General features: G+C 53.7%; 1 protein-coding gene across 6 annotated transcripts in view; it reads left to right on the forward strand.

The window, feature by feature from the left end:
- sardh (sarcosine dehydrogenase) overlaps nt 1-16,680 on the forward strand; it is a 94,953-nt gene that overhangs the window by 38,593 nt on the left and 39,680 nt on the right. For all 6 annotated transcript variants that reach the window (XM_059994265.1, XM_059994262.1, XM_059994263.1 and 3 more), the window contains exons 7-9: nt 438-542; nt 2,354-2,483; nt 13,259-13,345. In XM_059994265.1, the coding sequence (XP_059850248.1) occupies nt 438-542; nt 2,354-2,483; nt 13,259-13,345 (322 nt within the window). The remainder of the gene's footprint in view (nt 1-437; nt 543-2,353; nt 2,484-13,258; nt 13,346-16,680) is intronic.

A 16,680-nucleotide genomic window follows, 5' to 3' on the forward strand; every position in this document is an offset into this window, starting at 1 on the left:
TTAGGTGCCACACAGTCCGAATGATTCCTTTAAACAGGGAGTTAGTTTTAGCTTATTTCCCAGGGTTTAGGGCTCTGCTGGTATCAGATCATTCACCGCTGGGACAATCTGAAAGCATCAATGGGCTCTTTACTACTGTTAGATCCTATCTTCACCAGGCTTCCAATGACTCTGTGTACACAGCTGCTCTCTCGCTGACTGGTTACCCGTTACCTGTTCCCCTGAGTGGGCAGTGGAGTTACTGATCACTGTACCTCACTGAGACTCAATACAGTGTTCGCATGTCCCACTGAAATCTGGTGGGATTGGTTTCTGCCGGAGAGGAAGGCCAAGAGATTTACCTGACCCCGCTCTAAACTATGGAAGGAGCATCAGTCTGTGTTGTGGGTAACCTGTATCCCAAGCCAACTTTTGGTGTGTATTCTTTCTGCTCCCAGAACATGCCGAATGTTCGGGATCACGATACTTCAGTGTATCTCCGTCTCCAAGGCGATGCCCTGTCTGTTGGTGGATATGAGCCAAATCCAAACTTCTGGGAAGAGGTAAGAATTCTCTTTGTGAATTTTAACCAGGAAAACTGTGAGATGGGGTGCTTTGGAAGAAAGATTAACAGGCATCAAACACCTCTTTATTTGGTCTGGGAGTTATTTGATTGATAATGGGATAATCACCTTTCTCCTGGTAATGGGAGAAGAGGCAGGAAGATCACTGAACACAGGAGGAGAATAGATTTGAGACTGAATTTACAGCAACTGGTAACTGATAATTGGCTTATTATCATCACAAGTACAGTGAGATATCCTGCCAAGATTTGTTTGCAGGCCATGGAGACTGATCATTCCATACCTAACTGGATTGATTAGTATGTAAGGAAAACAAAACTGAATGCTGAAAATGGTGTTACAGTTACGGGGAAAGTGCACTCCAGGTAGACAAAGTGCAAGAGTCACGGCGAAGGGCATTGAAAGATCAAGAGTTGATTTTGTCACATAAGAGATCTGTTTAGGAGTCTTATTGCAGCAGGATAGATGCTGTCCCTGAGCCCATTGGTACATGTTCCCATGCTAAGTGTGGCAACGTGAGATAAATAAGGCTGTAAAAAAGCAAAAGAATGCTGAGGTAACACACACACAAATGCTGGAGGAACTCAGCGGGTTAGGCAGCATCTATGGAAAAGAATGAAGAGTCAATGTCTCCTCCAGTATTTTGTGCATGTAACTCCGGATTTCCAGCATTGCAGAATCTCTTGTGCTTAGACTACTGAGGTGCTTTCCCAGGGATAGGGTGGTTATGTTAGACTTTTACTTCCTCCTTCTCTGTTCTCTGGGAACAAGGGTGACTTTATTCTGTTCCCATTCTGTGAATTCCTGAAGTGCTTGTTAGGGTGCACGTGGGACCTGCAGACTTTTCACAAGCCGGTCAGGAGATGGCTGTCAGGACATCTAATTGGGAAAGTGATGCCCTCCTGCCATCATTTACACTCGGCCTCTTTGTGTCCTTGGCATATGGACCCGAGGTCTTCAGTATCACCCTGAATAACCCTCTGCTTTGAGAGATTCTCAGGAGTCTTGCATCTTTTCCTCAGTTCACAATGTCTCCTCTTCGCATGACAGAGATTGGACATGATCATCTGTTTTGGGGTCAGAAATCAGTGACCTGAATAGGAGCTCATTACAACGCATTAGGAGTGCTGTGCAGGACTGTTGTCTGCTACTTAAAGGATTTATGGGAATGATATCAGAATGGGGAGAGTATTCCATGAGGAAATGAGTAGACTGTGAATCTCCTCCCTATGGAAAAAAAAACTCCGAATGACTGGCTAGTGGTCTTTAAGATAATTAAAGAGCTAAATGCAGTAAACATAGTGAAGGTATTTTCCTTCACTGATGAAATTGGAGTTCGGGAGCATAACAGCAATTGATAAGTCAAGAGTTAAAGGAAAAATAATCTATGTCCAGATAATGTAGGGTATGTAAAACTTAATACTCAAAGGAATATTTGGCCAGGATGTTCTGATGGATGAGTTGGGTGTTTACCTGGGAGAAAGGAATGGAAAGTTCCTGGAATATTGAAGTTGTCAATTGAAGGGGGCCAGGAGGAGGGGCAAACCGAGCATAAACACCAGAAAGGACTAGTTTATATCATATGTCCTCTTTTTAAGCTGTAACTACCCTGTAACAAGGGTGGGTAGAGACTGGGCTATACAAGAAGTATACAAGAAGTGTGGGAGATGAATAAATGAGTGAGGTAGTTTAACTGCAGGAGGAGCAGGTACACGATCTATCAAAAGATAAAATGAACTGAATGGCTTTATTGCTCTGGATCCATTGAGTATGATAGTTTCTCAATACAGGTCTTGGACAAGTTTGCCTTCAGCCTCTTTGACTTGGACTGGGAAGTTTTTACTCAGTTGATCGAGGGAGCTATCAATCGCATTCCTGTACTGGAAACGACCGGGGTGAAATCAACTGTGTGTGGCCCAGGTATGAAGCCGATCTTCAGCAGCCAGACTGAGGACTTGGCAGAACGACAGTCTGGATCTTATGTTTCCCCATCCCTCAAGTGTTGAAGCATCAACAGTCATGCTTGCTGAACTTAGTTTCCTTTCTTCCATGGGCTGACTAAGGCCCAGTAAGATTTCGGACAATAGTAGATAACATGGGGCATGTGCCTTCATTACATACTTTCCACTTGGTTGACACAGTACTGAGAGAGTGTCACACTGTCAGAGGGACAGTACTGAGGGAGTGTCTCACTGTCAGAGACACAGTACTGAGGGAGTGTCTCACCGTCAGAGGGGCAGTACTGAGGGAGTGTCTCACTGTCAGAGACACAGTACTGAGGGAGTGTCACACCGTCAGAGGGACAGTACTGAGGGAGTGTCACACCGTCAGAGGGACAGTACTGAGGGAGTCTCACACCGTCAGAGGGACAGTACTGAGGGAGTGTCTCACCGTCAGAGGGACAGTACTGAGGGAGTGTCTCACCGTCAGAGGGACAGTACTGAGGGAGTGTCACACCGTCAGAGGGACAGTACTGAGGGAGTGTCACACTGTCAGTGGGACAGTACTGAGGGAGTGTCACACCGTCAGAGGGACAGTACTGAGGGAGTGTCGCACTGTCAGAGACACAGTACTGAGGGAGTGTCTCACTGTCAGAGACACAGTACTGAGGGAGTGTCTCACTGTCAGAGGGGCAGTACTGAGGGAGTGTCTCATTGTCAGAGACACAGTACAGAGGGAGTGTCTCACTGTCAGAGGGACAGTACTGAGGGAGTGTCCCTCGGGAGTGCCTCACCGTCAGAGGGACGGTACGGAGGGAGTGTCACGCCGTCAGAGGGACGGTACTGAGGGAGTGTCACACCGTTAGAGGGACTGTACGGAGGGAGTGTCACGCCATCAGAGAGATGGTACTGAGGGAGTGTCACACTGTCAGAGGGACAGTACTGAGGGAGTGTCACACTGTCAGAGACACAGTACTGCGGGAGTGTCACACTGTCAGAGGGACGGTACTGAGGGAGTGTCACACTGTCAGAGGGGCAGGACTGAGGGAGTGTCTCACTGTCAGAGGAACAGTACTGAGGGAGTGTCACACTGTCAGAGGGACAGTACTGAGGGAGTGTCACACTGTCAGAGGGACGGTACTGTGGGAGTGTCACACCGTCAGTGGGACAGTACTGAGGGAGTGTCTCACTGTCAGTGGGACAGTACTGAGGGAGTGTCACACCGTCAGAGGGGCGGTACTGAGGGAGTGTCACACTGTCAGTGGGACAGTACTGAGGGAGTGTCACACCGTCAGAGGGACAGTACTGAGGGAGTGTCACACCTTCAGAGAGGCAGGACTGAGGGAGTGTCTCACTGTCAGAGACACAGTACTGAGGGAGTGTCTCACTGTCAGAGACACAGTACTGAGGGAGTGTCACACTGTCAGTGGGACAGTACTGAGGGAGTGTCTCACCGTCAGAGGGACAGTACTGAGGGAGTGTCTCACTGTCAGAGACACAGTACAGAGGGAGTGTCACACTGTCAGAGGGACAGTACTGAGGGAGTGTCTCACCGTCAGAGGGACAGTACTGAGGGAGTGTCTCACCGTCAGAGACACAGTACTGAGGGAGTGTCTCACTGTCAGAGGGACAGTACTGAGGGAGTGTCTCACTGTCAGAGGAACAGTACTGAGGGAGTGTCTCACTGTCAGAGGGACAGTACTGAGGGAGTGTCACACTGTCAGAGACACAGTACTGAGGGAGTGTCTCACCGTCAGAGGGACAGTACTGAGGGAGTGTCTCACCGTCAGAGGGACAGTACGGAGGGAGTGTCTCACTGTCAGAGACACAGTACTGAGGGAGTGTCTCACCGTCAGAGGGACAGTACTGAGGGAGTGTCTCACCGTCAGAGGGACAGTACTGAGGGAGTGTCTCACCGTCAGAGGGACAGTACTGAGGGAGTGTCTCACTGTCAGAGACACAGTACTGAGGGAGTGTCTCACCGTCAGAGGGACGGTAATGAGGGAGTGTCTCACCGTCAGACGGACAGTACTGAGGGAGTGTCTCCCTGTCAGAGGGACAGTACTGAGGGAGTGTCTCACTGTCAGAGGGACAGTACTGAGGGAGTGTCTCACTGTCAGAGACACAGTACTGCGGGAGTGTCACACTGTCAGAGGGACAGTACTGAGGGAGTGTCACACCGTCAGAGGGACAGTACTGAGGGATTGTCACACTGTCAGAGACACAGTACTGAGGGAGTGTCGCACTGTCAGAGAGACAGTACTGAGGGAGTGTCTCACTGTCAGAGACACAGTACTGAGGGAGTGTCTCACTGTCAGAGACACAGTACTGAGGGAGTGTCTCACTGTCAGAGGGACAGTACTGAGGGAGTGTCTCACTGTCAGAGGGACAGTACTGAGGGAGTGTCTCATTGTCAGAGACACAGTACTGAGGGAGTGTCTCACTGTCAGAGGGACAGTACTGAGGGAGTGTCCCTCGGGAGTGCCTCACCGTCAGAGGGACGGTACGGAGGGAGTGTCACGCCGTCAGAGGGACGGTACTGAGGGAGTGTCACACCGTTAGAGGGACTGTACGGAGGGAGTGACACGCCATCAGAGGGATGGTACTGAGGGAGTGTCACACTGTCAGAGGGACAGTACTGAGGGAGTGTCACGCCGTCAGAGGGACAGTACTGAGGGAGTGTCACAGTGTCCAAGGGACAGTACTTAGGGAGTGTCACACTGTCAGAGGGACAGTACTGAGGGAGTGTCGCACTGTCAGAGGGACAGTACTGAGGGAGTGTCGCACCGTCAGAGGGGTGGAACTGAGGGAGTGTCGCACCGTCAGAGGGGTGGAACTGCGGGAGTGTCACACCGTCAGAGGGACATTACTGAGGGAGTGTCACACCGTCAGAGGGGCGGTACTGAGGGAGTGTCACACCGTCAGAGGGACGGTACTGAGGGAGTGTCGCACCGTCAGAGGGGCAGTACTGAGGGAGTGTCGCACCGTCAGATGGGCAGTACTGAGGGAGTGTCGCACAGTCAGAGGGACAATACTGAGGGAGTGTCAGACCATCAGAGGGACGGTACTGAGGGAGTGTCGCACCGTCAGAGGGGCGATTACTGAGGGAGTGTCCCACTGTCAGAGGGACAGTACTGAGGGAGTGTCGCACTGTCAGAGGGACAGTACTGAGGGAGTGTCCCTCGGGAGTGCCTCACCGTCAGAGGGACGGTACGGAGGGAGTGTCACGCCGTCAGAGGGACGGTACTGAGGGAGTGTCACACCGTTAGAGGGACAGTACGGAGGGAGTGTCACGCCGTCAGAGGGACGGTTCTGAGGGAGTGTCACACCGTCAGAGGGACGGTACTGAGGGAGTGTCACGCCGTCAGAGGGACAGTACTGAGGGAGTGTCACGCCGTCAGAGGGACAGTACTGAGGGAGTGTCACGCCGTCAGAGGGACAGTACTGAGGGAGTGTCACACCGTCAGAGGGACAGTACGGAGGGAGTGTCACACCGTCAGAGGGACAGTACTGAGGGAGTGTCACACTGTCAGAGGGACAGTACGGAGGGAGTGTCACACAGTCAGAGGGACAGTACTGAGGGAGTGTTGCAATGTCAGAGGGACAGTACGGAGAGATTGTCACACCGTCGGAGGGACAGTACTGAGGGAGTGTCACACCGTCAGAGGGGCAGTACTGAGGGAGTGTCGCACCGTCAGTGGCGTGGAACTGAGGGAGTGTCGCACCGTCAGAGGGACAGTACTGAGGGAGTGTCCCTCGGGAGTGTCGCACCGTCAGAGGGGCAGTACTGAGGGAGTGGCACACCCTCAGAGGGGCAGTACTGAGTGAGTGTCGCACCGTCAGAGGGACAGTACTGAGAGAGTGTCGCACCTTCAGATGAACAGTACTGAGGGAGTGTCAGACCGTCAGAGGGACAGTACTGAGGGAGTGTCACGCCGTCAGAGGGACGGTTCTGAGGGAGTGTCACACTGTCAGAGGGACGGTACTGAGGGAGTGTCGCACTGTCAGAGGGACAGTACTGAGGGAGTGTCACACCGTCTGAGGGACGGTCCTAAAGGAGTGCCTCACCGTCAGAGGGATAGTACTGAGAGAGTGTCGCACCTTCAGAGGGGCAGTACTGAGGGAGTGTCGCACCGTCAGAGGGACGGTACTGAGGGAGTGTCACGCCATCAGAGGGACGGTACGGAGGGAGTGTCGCACCGTCAGAGTGACAGTACGGAGGGAGTGTCACACCGTCAGAGGGATTGTATTGAGGGAGTGTCACACCATCAGAGGGACGGTACTGAGGGAGTGTCACACTGTCAGAGGGACGGTACTGAGGGAGTGTCACAGTGTCCGAGGGACAGTACTGAGGGAGTGTCACACCGTCAGAGGGACGGTACTGAGGGAGTGTCACAGTGTCCGAGGGACAGTACTGAGGGAGTGTCACACCGTCAGAGGGACGGTACTGAGGGAGTGTCACGCCGTCAGAGGGACGGTACTGAGGGAGTGTCACAGTGTCCAAGGGACAGTACTGAGGGAGTGTCACACCGTCAGAGGGACAGTACTGAGGGAGTGTCACACTGTCAGAGGGACGGTACTGAGGGAGTGTCGCACTGTCAGAGGGACAGTACTGAGGGAGTGTCACAGCGTCTGAGGGACGGTCCTAAAGGAGTGCCTCACCGTCAGAGGGACAGTACTGAGAGAGTGTCGCACCTTCAGAGGGGCAGTACTGAGGGAGTGTCACGCCATCAGAGGGACGGTACTGAGGGAGTGTCACAGTGTCCGAGGGACAGTACTGAGGGAGTGTCACACTGTCAGAGGGACAGTACTGAGGGAGTGTCACACTGTCAGAGGGACAGTACTGAGGGAGAGTCCCTCTGCCTGAGGGACGGTCCTGAGGGAGTGCCTCACCGTCAGAGGGACGGTACGGAGGGAGTGTCACACCGTCAGAGGGACAGTACTGAGGGAGTGTCACACTGTCAGAGGAGGGACAGTACTGAGGGAGTGTCCCTCTGTCTGAGGGACGGTCCTAAAGGAGTGCCTCACCGTCAGAGGGACAGTACTGAGAGAGTGTCGCACCTTCAGAGGGGCAGTACTGAGGGAGTGTCACGCCATCAGAGGGACGGTACTGAGGGAGTGTCACAGTGTCCGAGGGACAGTACTGAGGGAGTGTCACACTGTCAGAGGGACAGTACTGAGGGAGTGTCACACTGTCAGAGGGACGGTCCTGAAGGAGTGCCTCACCGTCAGAGGGACGGTACGGAGGGTGTGTCGCACCGTCAGAGGGACAGTACTGAGGGAGTGTCACACTGTCAGTGGGACAGTACTGAGGGAGTGTCACGCCGTCAGAGGGACAGTACTGAGGGAGTGTCACACCGTCAGAGGAACTGTACTGAGGGAGTGTCACACCATCAGAGGGACGGTACGGAGGGAGTGTCACGCCGTCAGAGGGACGGTACTGAGGGAGTGTCACACCGTCAGAGGAACTGTACTGAGGGAGTGTCACACCATCAGAGGGATGGTACTGAGGGAGTGTCACACTGTCAGAGGGACAGTACTGAGGGAGTGTCACACTGTCAGAGGGACAGTACTGAGGGAGTGTCGCACTGTCAGAGACACAGTACTGAGGGAGTGTCTCATTGTCAGAGACACAGTACTGAGGGAGTGTCTCACTGTCAGAGGGACAGTACTGAGGGAGTGTCTCATTGTCAGAGACACAGTACAGAGGGAGTGTCTCACTGTCAGAGGGACAGTACTGAGGGAGTGTCCCTCGGGAGTGCCTCACCGTCAGAGGGACGGTACGGAGGGAGTGTCACGCCATCAGAGGGATGGTACTGAGGGAGTGTCACACTGTCAGAGGGACAGTACTGAGGGAGTGTCTCACTGTCAGAGACACAGTACTGCGGGAGTGTCACACTGTCAGAGGGACAGTACTGAGGGATTGTCACACTGTCAGAGACACAGTACTGAGGGAGTGTCACACTGTCAGAGACACAGTACTGAGGGAGTGTCTCACTGTCAGAGACACAGTACTGAGGGAGTGTCTCACTGTCAGAGACACAGTACCGAGGGAGTGTCACACTGTCAGAGGGACAGTACTGAGGGAGTGTCTCATTGTCAGAGACACAGTACTGAGGGAGTGTCTCACTGTCAGAGGGACAGTACTGAGGGAGTGTCCCTCGGGAGTGCCTCACCGTCAGACGGACGGTACGGAGGGAGTGACACGCCATCAGAGGGATGGTACTGAGGGAGTGTCACACTGTCAGAGGGACAGTACTGAGGGAGTGTCACGCCGTCAGAGGGACAGTACTGAGGGAGTGTCACAGTGTCCAAGGGACAGTACTTAGGGAGTGTCACACTGTCAGAGGGACAGTACTGAGGGAGTGTCGCACTGTCAGAGGGACAGTACTGAGGGAGTGTCGCACCGTCAGAGGGGTGGAACTGAGGGAGTGTCGCACCGTCAGAGGGGTGGAACTGCGGGAGTGTCACACCGTCAGAGGGACATTACTGAGGGAGTGTCGCACCGTCAGAGGGGCGGTACTGAGGGAGTGTCACACCGTCAGAGGGACGGTACTGAGGGAGTGTCGCACCGTCAGAGGGGCAGTACTGAGGGAGTGTCGCACCGTCAGATGGGCAGTACTGAGGGAGTGTCGCACAGTCAGAGGGACAATACTGAGGGAGTGTCAGACCATCAGAGGGACGGTACTGAGGGAGTGTCGCACCGTCAGAGGGGCGATTACTGAGGGAGTGTCCCACTGTCAGAGGGACAGTACTGAGGGAGTGTCGCACTGTCAGAGGGACAGTACTGAGGGAGTGTCCCTCGGGAGTGCCTCACCGTCAGAGGGACGGTACGGAGGGAGTGTCACGCCGTCAGAGGGACGGTACTGAGGGAGTGTCACACCGTTAGAGGGACAGTACGGAGGGAGTGTCACGCCGTCAGAGGGACGGTTCTGAGGGAGTGTCACACCGTCAGAGGGACGGTACTGAGGGAGTGTCACACAGTCAGAGGGACAGTACTGAGGGAGTGTTGCAATGTCAGAGGGACAGTACGGAGGGATTGTCACACCGTCGGAGGGACAGTACTGAGGGAGTGTCACACCGTCAGAGGGGCAGTACTGAGGGAGTGTCGCACCGTCAGTAGTGTGGAACTGAGGGAGTGTCGCACCGTCAGAGGGACAGTACTGAGGGAGTGTCCCTCGGGAGTGTCGCACCGTCAGAGGGGCAGTACTGAGGGAGTGGCACACCCTCAGAGTGGCAGTACTGAGTGAGTGTCGCACCGTCAGAGGGACAGTACTGAGAGAGTGTCGCACCTTCAGATGAACAGTACTGAGGGAGTGTCAGACCGTCAGAGGGACAGTACTGAGGGAGTGTCAGACCGTCAGAGGGACAGTACTGAGGGAGTGTCACGCCGTCAGAGGGACGGTTCTGAGGGAGTGTCGCACTGTCAGAGGGACAGTACTGAGGGAGTGTCACACCGTCTGAGGGACGGTCCTAAAGGAGTGCCTCACCGTCAGAGGGACAGTACTGAGAGAGTGTCGCACCTTCAGAGGGGCAGTATTGAGGGAGTGTCGCACCGTCAGAGGGACGGTACTGAGGCAGTGTCACGCCGTCAGAGGGACGGTACGGAGGGAGTGTCGCACCGTCAGAGTGACAGTACGGAGGGAGTGTCACACCGTCAGAGGGATTGTATTGAGGGAGTGTCACACCATCAGAGGGACGGTACTGAGGGAGTGTCACACTGTCAGAGGGACGGTACTGAGGGAGTGTCACAGTGTCCGAGGGACAGTACTGAGGGAGTGTCACACCGTCAGAGGGACGGTACTGAGGGAGTGTCACAGTGTCCGAGGGACAGTACTGAGGGAGTGTCACACCGTCAGAGGGACGGTACTGAGGGAGTGTCACGCCGTCAGAGGGACAGTACTGAGGGAGTGTCACACCGTCAGAGGGACGGTACTGAGGGAGTGTCACAGTGTCCGAGGGACAGTACTGAGGGAGTGTCACACTGTCAGAGGGACGGTACTGAGGGAGTGTCGCACTGTCAGAGGGACAGTACTGAGAGAGTGTCACACCGTCAGAGGGACGGTACTGAGGGAGTGTCACAGTGTCCGAGGGACAGTACTGAGGGAGTGTCACACCGTCAGAGGGACAGTACTGAGGGAGTGTCACACTGTCAGAGGGACGGTACTGAGGGAGTGTCGCACTCAGAGGGACAGTACTGAGGGAGTGTCACACCGTCTGAGGGACGGTCCTAAAGGAGTGCCTCACCGTCAGAGGGACAGTACTGAGAGAGTGTCGCACCTTCAGAGGGGCAGTACTGAGGGAGTGTCACGCCATCAGAGGGACGGTACTGAGGAAGTGTCACAGTGTCCGAGGGACAGTACTTAGGGAGTGTCACACTGTCAGAGGGACAGTACTGAGGGAGTGTCCCACTGTCAGAGGGACAGTACTGAGGGAGTGTCGCACTGTCAGAGGGACAGTACTGAGGGAGTGTCCCTCGGGAGTGCCTCACCGTCAGAGGGACCGTACGGAGGGAGTGTCACACCGTCAGAGGGACAGTACTGAGGGAGTGTCACACTGTCAGAGGAGGGACAGTACTGAGGGAGTGTCCCTCTGTCTGAGGGACGGTCCTGAGGGAGTGCCTCACTGTCAGAGGGATGGTACGGAGGGTGTGTCGCACCATCAGAGGGACAATACTGAGGGAGTGTCCCTCTGTCTGAGGGACGGTCCTGAAGTAGTGCCTCACCGTCAGAGGGACGGTACGGAGGGAGTGTCGCACCGTCAGAGGGATAGTACTGAGGGAGTGTCACACTGTCAGTGGGACAGTACTGAGGGAGTGTCACGCCGTCAGAGGGACAGTACTGAGGGAGTGTCACACCGTCAGAGGAACTGTACTGAGGGAGTGTCACACCATCAGAGGGACGGTACGGAGGGAGTGTCACGCCGTCAGAGGGACGGTACTGAGGGAGTGTCACACCGTCAGAGGAACTGTACTGAGGGAGTGTCACACCATCAGAGGGACGGTACTGAGGGAGTGTCACACTGTCAGAGGGACAGTACGGAGGGAGTGGCACACTGTCAGAGGGACAGTACTGAGGGAGTGTCACACTGTCTGAGGGACAGTACTGAGGGAGTGTCACACTGTCAGAGGGACAGTACGGAGGGAGTGTCACACTGTCAGAGGGACAGTACGGAGGGAGTGTCACACTGTCAGGGACAGTACGGAGGGAGTGTCACACTGTCAGAGGGACAGTACGGAGGGAGTGTCACACTGTCAGAGGGACGGTACGGAGGGAGTGTCACGCCGTCAGAGGGACGGTACTGAGGGAGTGTCACGCCGTCAGAGGGACTGTACGGAGGGAGTGTCACACTGTCAGGGACAGTACGGAGGGAGTGTCACACCGTCAGAGGGACAGTACGGAGGGAGTGTCACACTGTCAGAGGGACGGTACGGAGGGAATGTCACACTGTCAGAGGGACAGTACGGAGGGAGTGGCACACTGTCAGAGGGACAGTACTGAGGGAGTCTCAGAAAGGCAGCGTCCATTATTAAGGACCTCCAGCACCCAGGGCATGCCCTTTTCTCACTGTTACCATCAGGAAGGAGGTACAGAAGCCTGAAGGCACACACTCAGCGATTCAGGAACAGCTTCTACCCCTCTGTCATCCAATTCCTAAATGGACATTGAAGCTTTGGACACTACCTCACTTTTTGTTAATATACAGTATTTCTGTTTTCCACATTTTAAAAAAATCTATTCAATATATGTAATTGATTTACTTGTTTATTTATTTATTGTTTATTACTGAGGGAGTGTCACACTGTCAGAGGGACAGTACGGAGGGAGTGTCACACTGTCAGAGGGACAGTACGGAGGGAGTGTCACACTGTCAGAGGGACGGTACAGAGGGAGTGTCACACTGTCAGAGGGACAGTACGGAGGGAGTGTCACACTGTCGGACAGTACGGAGGGAGTGTCACACTGTCAGAGGGACAGTACGGAGGGAGTGTCACACCGTCAGAGGGACAGTACGGAGGGAGTGTCACACCGTCAGAGGGACAGTACTGAGGGAGTGTCACACCGTCAGAGGGACAGTACAGAGGGAGTGTCACACCATCAGAGGGACGGTACTGAGGGAGTGTCACACCGTCAGAGAGACAGTACTGAGGGAGTGTCACACTGTCAGAGGGACAGTACGGAGGGAGTGTCACACTGTCAGAGGGACAGTACGGAGGGAGTGTCACACTGTCAGAGGAACAGTACTGAGGGAGTGTCACACTGTCAGAGGGACAGTACGGAGGGAGTGTCACACAGTCAGAGGGACAGTACTGAGGGAGTGTCACACCGTCAGGGGAGCCGTCACATGTGCTTGTGAGTAATGAGACACTGGCTGTCTGCTTATCCGCCCTCACGAGGATCGTGATATAATCAGGATAATCAGGATAATTGGACCTGTTTATGAGATATTCTTGCAGTTTGTTGGGATTGTATGGTCAAAGCTGGATTTTGAAATTAATTTTTTCTTTGCAATTATTGGCCAGTAGATGGAGCTATTGCATGCAGATGAGATTGGGAGTGTGGCTATTCCAGAGGTTTTCTGTCCCAGCCCTGATTCTCAGAGGTATCCAACTTCGAGGGGGTTGAATCCAGCAGTGAAGGGGCAGGGAGCTGGTGGTGGATTGGCCAGTTGTGGGCTCTAATATATTTTGGATGTACTTTGCATTTCTTGGGCAAACACACTGGACCTTTTGCTGATGTGCTCTTGTCTCTGCAGAATCATTCACTGCTGACCACAAGCCACTGATGGGCGAGGTTCCAGAACTCCGAGGCTTCTTCCTGGGATGCGGATTCAACAGTGCCGGTGAGTGTGCTGGGCAGTGCATGTTTTCCCCGGTTCCTTCCGGCTGCGGCATTGAGATTCCATCAAGCCGAACCTCTGCACACCTATTGTGAGTTGCTGGTCTCCCTGTATGGATGGGATCTGAGTCCCACCTTAAACACCTATGTGTTGGCTTTGTGGCACAGAGCTCCCATAATGGCAGCTGTATCTTCCACCGTACAGCACAGTCTAGGTATTGCCCCACCACGTGCAGCAGGCTTGCAATAAACATTGAGACACTCTCTTAGCTCTTTTCTGAGAGCACAGCACTCTGCCAGGAGAGATCCTTTAACAGTGTGACACTTCTTCGGTACTGTCCCTCCGACGGTGCGGCACTCCCTCAGTACTGTCCCTCTGACGGCGTGACACTCCCTCGGTACTGTCCCTCCGACAGTGTGACACTCCCTCGGTACTGTCCATATAATACCTCGATCAAATCCCCCCTCAACCTTCTACGCTCCAATGAATAGAGACCTAACTTGTTCAACCTTTCTCTGTAACTTAAGTGCTGAAACCCAGGTAACATCCTAGTAAATCGTCTCTGCACTCTCTCTAATTTATTGATATCTTTCCTATAATTTGGTGACCAGAACTGCACACAATATTCCAAATTTGGCCTTACCAATGCCTTGTACAATTTTAATATTACATCCCAACTTCTGTACTCAATGCTTTGATTTATAAAGGCCAGCGTTCCAAAAGCCTTCTTCACCACCCTATCTACATGAGACTCCACCTTCAGGGAACTATGCACTGTTATTCCTAGATCTCTCTGTTCCCCTGCATTCCTCAATGCCCTACCATTTACCCTGTATGTTCTATTTGAATTATTCCTGCCAAAATGTAGAACCTCACACTTCTCAGCATTAAACTCCATCTGCCAACGTTCAGCCCATTCTTCTGACCGGCATAAATCTCCCTGCAAGCTTTGAAAACCCACCTCATTATCCACAACACCTCCTACCTTAGTATCATCGGCATACTTACTAATCCAATTTACCACCCCATCATCCAGATCATTTATGTATATTACAAACAACATTGGGCCCAAAACAGATCCCTGAGGCACCCCGATAGTCACCGGCCTCCATCCCGATAAACAATTATCCACCACTACTCTCTGGCATCTCCCATCTAGCCACTGTTGAATCCATTTTATTACTCCAGCATTAATACCTAACGACTGAACCTTCTTAACTGACCTTCCATGTGGAACTTTGTCAAAGGCTTTGCTGAAGTCCATATAGACTACATCCACTGCCTTACCCTCGTCAACATTCTTCGTAACTTCTTCAAAAAATTCAATAAGGCTTGTCAAACATGATCTCCCATGCACAAATCCATGCTGGCTACTCCTAATCAGATCCTGTCTATCCAGATAATTATTAATACTATCTCTAAGAATACTTTCCATTAATTTACCCACCACTGATGTCAAACTGACAGGTCTATAATTGCTAGGCTTCCTTCTAGAACCCTTTTTAAACAATGGAACCACATGAGCAATACGCCAATCCTCCGGCACAATCCCCGTTTCTAATGACATCTTAAAGATCTCCGTCAGAGCTCCTGCTATTTCTACACAAACTTCCCTCAAGGTCCTGGGGAATATCCTGTCAGGACTTGGAGATTTATCCACTTTTAAATTTCTTAAAAGCGCCAGTACTTCTACCTCTTTAATTGTCATAGGTTCCATAACTTCCTTACTTGTTTCCCACACCTTAGACAATTCAATATCCTTCTCCTTAGTGAATCCCTCCGACAGTGCGACACTCCCTCGGTACCGTCCCTCCGACAGTGCGACACTCCTTCAGTACTGTCACTCAGACAGTGCGACACTCCCTCGGTACTGTCCCTCCGACAGTGCGACACTCCTTCAGTTCTGTCCCTCTGACAGTGCGACACTCCCTCTGTACCATCCCTCAGACAGTGCGACACTCCCTTGGTACCGTCCCTCAGACAGTGCGACACTCCCTCGGTACTGTCCCTCTGACGGTGTGACACTCTCTCAGTACTGTCCCTCTGACGGTGTGACACTCTCTCAGTACCGTCCCTCTGACGGTGTGACACTCTCTCAGTACTGTCCCTCTGACGGTGTGACACTCCTTCAGTACCGTCCCTCTGACAGTGTGACACTCCCTCAGTACTGTCCCTCTGACGGTGTGACACTCCTTCAGTACTGTCCCTCTGACGGTGTGACACTCCCTCAGTACTGTCCCTCTGACGGTGTGATACTCTCTCAGTACTGTCCCTCTGACAGTGAGACACTCCTTCGGTACTCTCATAGAAAGTGGAAACAGTTGCTTTAGATTCAGATTGTCAGGCACCCTTTTGATCTCATGCTACACAAGTCCCACTTTAAATCTCTCCCCATTCCCATCAATTCCCTGCATTTTCCACTTATCTCCTACTCACTGGAGGCTGTGCACAGGGGCTAAAGGGCCCCCAAGCCCACGTGTCTGTGGGACGTGGAGGATTCGGGTGACTTCATCCAGGAAAGGGTAAAACACAAAAGCTCCGCAAGGCGCAGCACCGAACGTCAGGATTGAACCTCGATCAGCCGAGCTGTCCGGCAGCAGCCTGACCGGCTGTCCTACTGACACTCCGGTGGAACTGACGCAGCCCGACCGGCTGTCCTACTGACACTCCGGTGGAACTGACGCAGCCCGACCGGCTGTCCTACTGACACTCCGGTGGAACTGACGCAGCCCGACCGGCTGTCCTACTGACACTCCGGTGGAACTGACGCAGCCCGACCGGCTGTCCTACTGACACTCCGGTGGAACTGACGCAGCCCGACCGGCTGTCCTACTGACACTCCGGTGGAACTGACGCAGCCCGACCGGCTGTCCTACTGACACTCCGGTGGAACTGACGCAGCCCGACCGGCTGTCCTACTGACACTCCGGTGGAACTGACGCAGCCCGACCGGCTGTCCTACTGACACTCCGGTGGAACTGACGCAGCCCGACCGGCTGTCCTACTGACACTCCGGTGGAACTGACGCAGCCCGACCGGCTGTCCTACTGACACTCCGGTGGAACTGACGCAGCCCGACCGGCTGTCCTACTGACACTCCGGTGGAACTGACGCAGCCCGACCGGCTGTCCTACTGACACTCCGGTGCAACTGACGCAGCCCGACCGGCTGTCCTACTGACACTCCGGTGGAACTGACGCAGCCCGACCGGCTGTCCTACTGACACTCCGGTGGAACTGACGCAGCCCGACCGGCTGTCCTACTGACACTCCGGTGGAACTGACGCAGCCCGACCGGCTGTCCTACTGACACTCCGGTGGAACTGACGCAGCCCGACC

The sequence above is a fragment of the Hypanus sabinus genome, chromosome 18 (assembly GCF_030144855.1).
Source record: "Hypanus sabinus isolate sHypSab1 chromosome 18, sHypSab1.hap1, whole genome shotgun sequence".
NCBI lineage: Eukaryota > Metazoa > Chordata > Chondrichthyes > Myliobatiformes > Dasyatidae > Hypanus > Hypanus sabinus.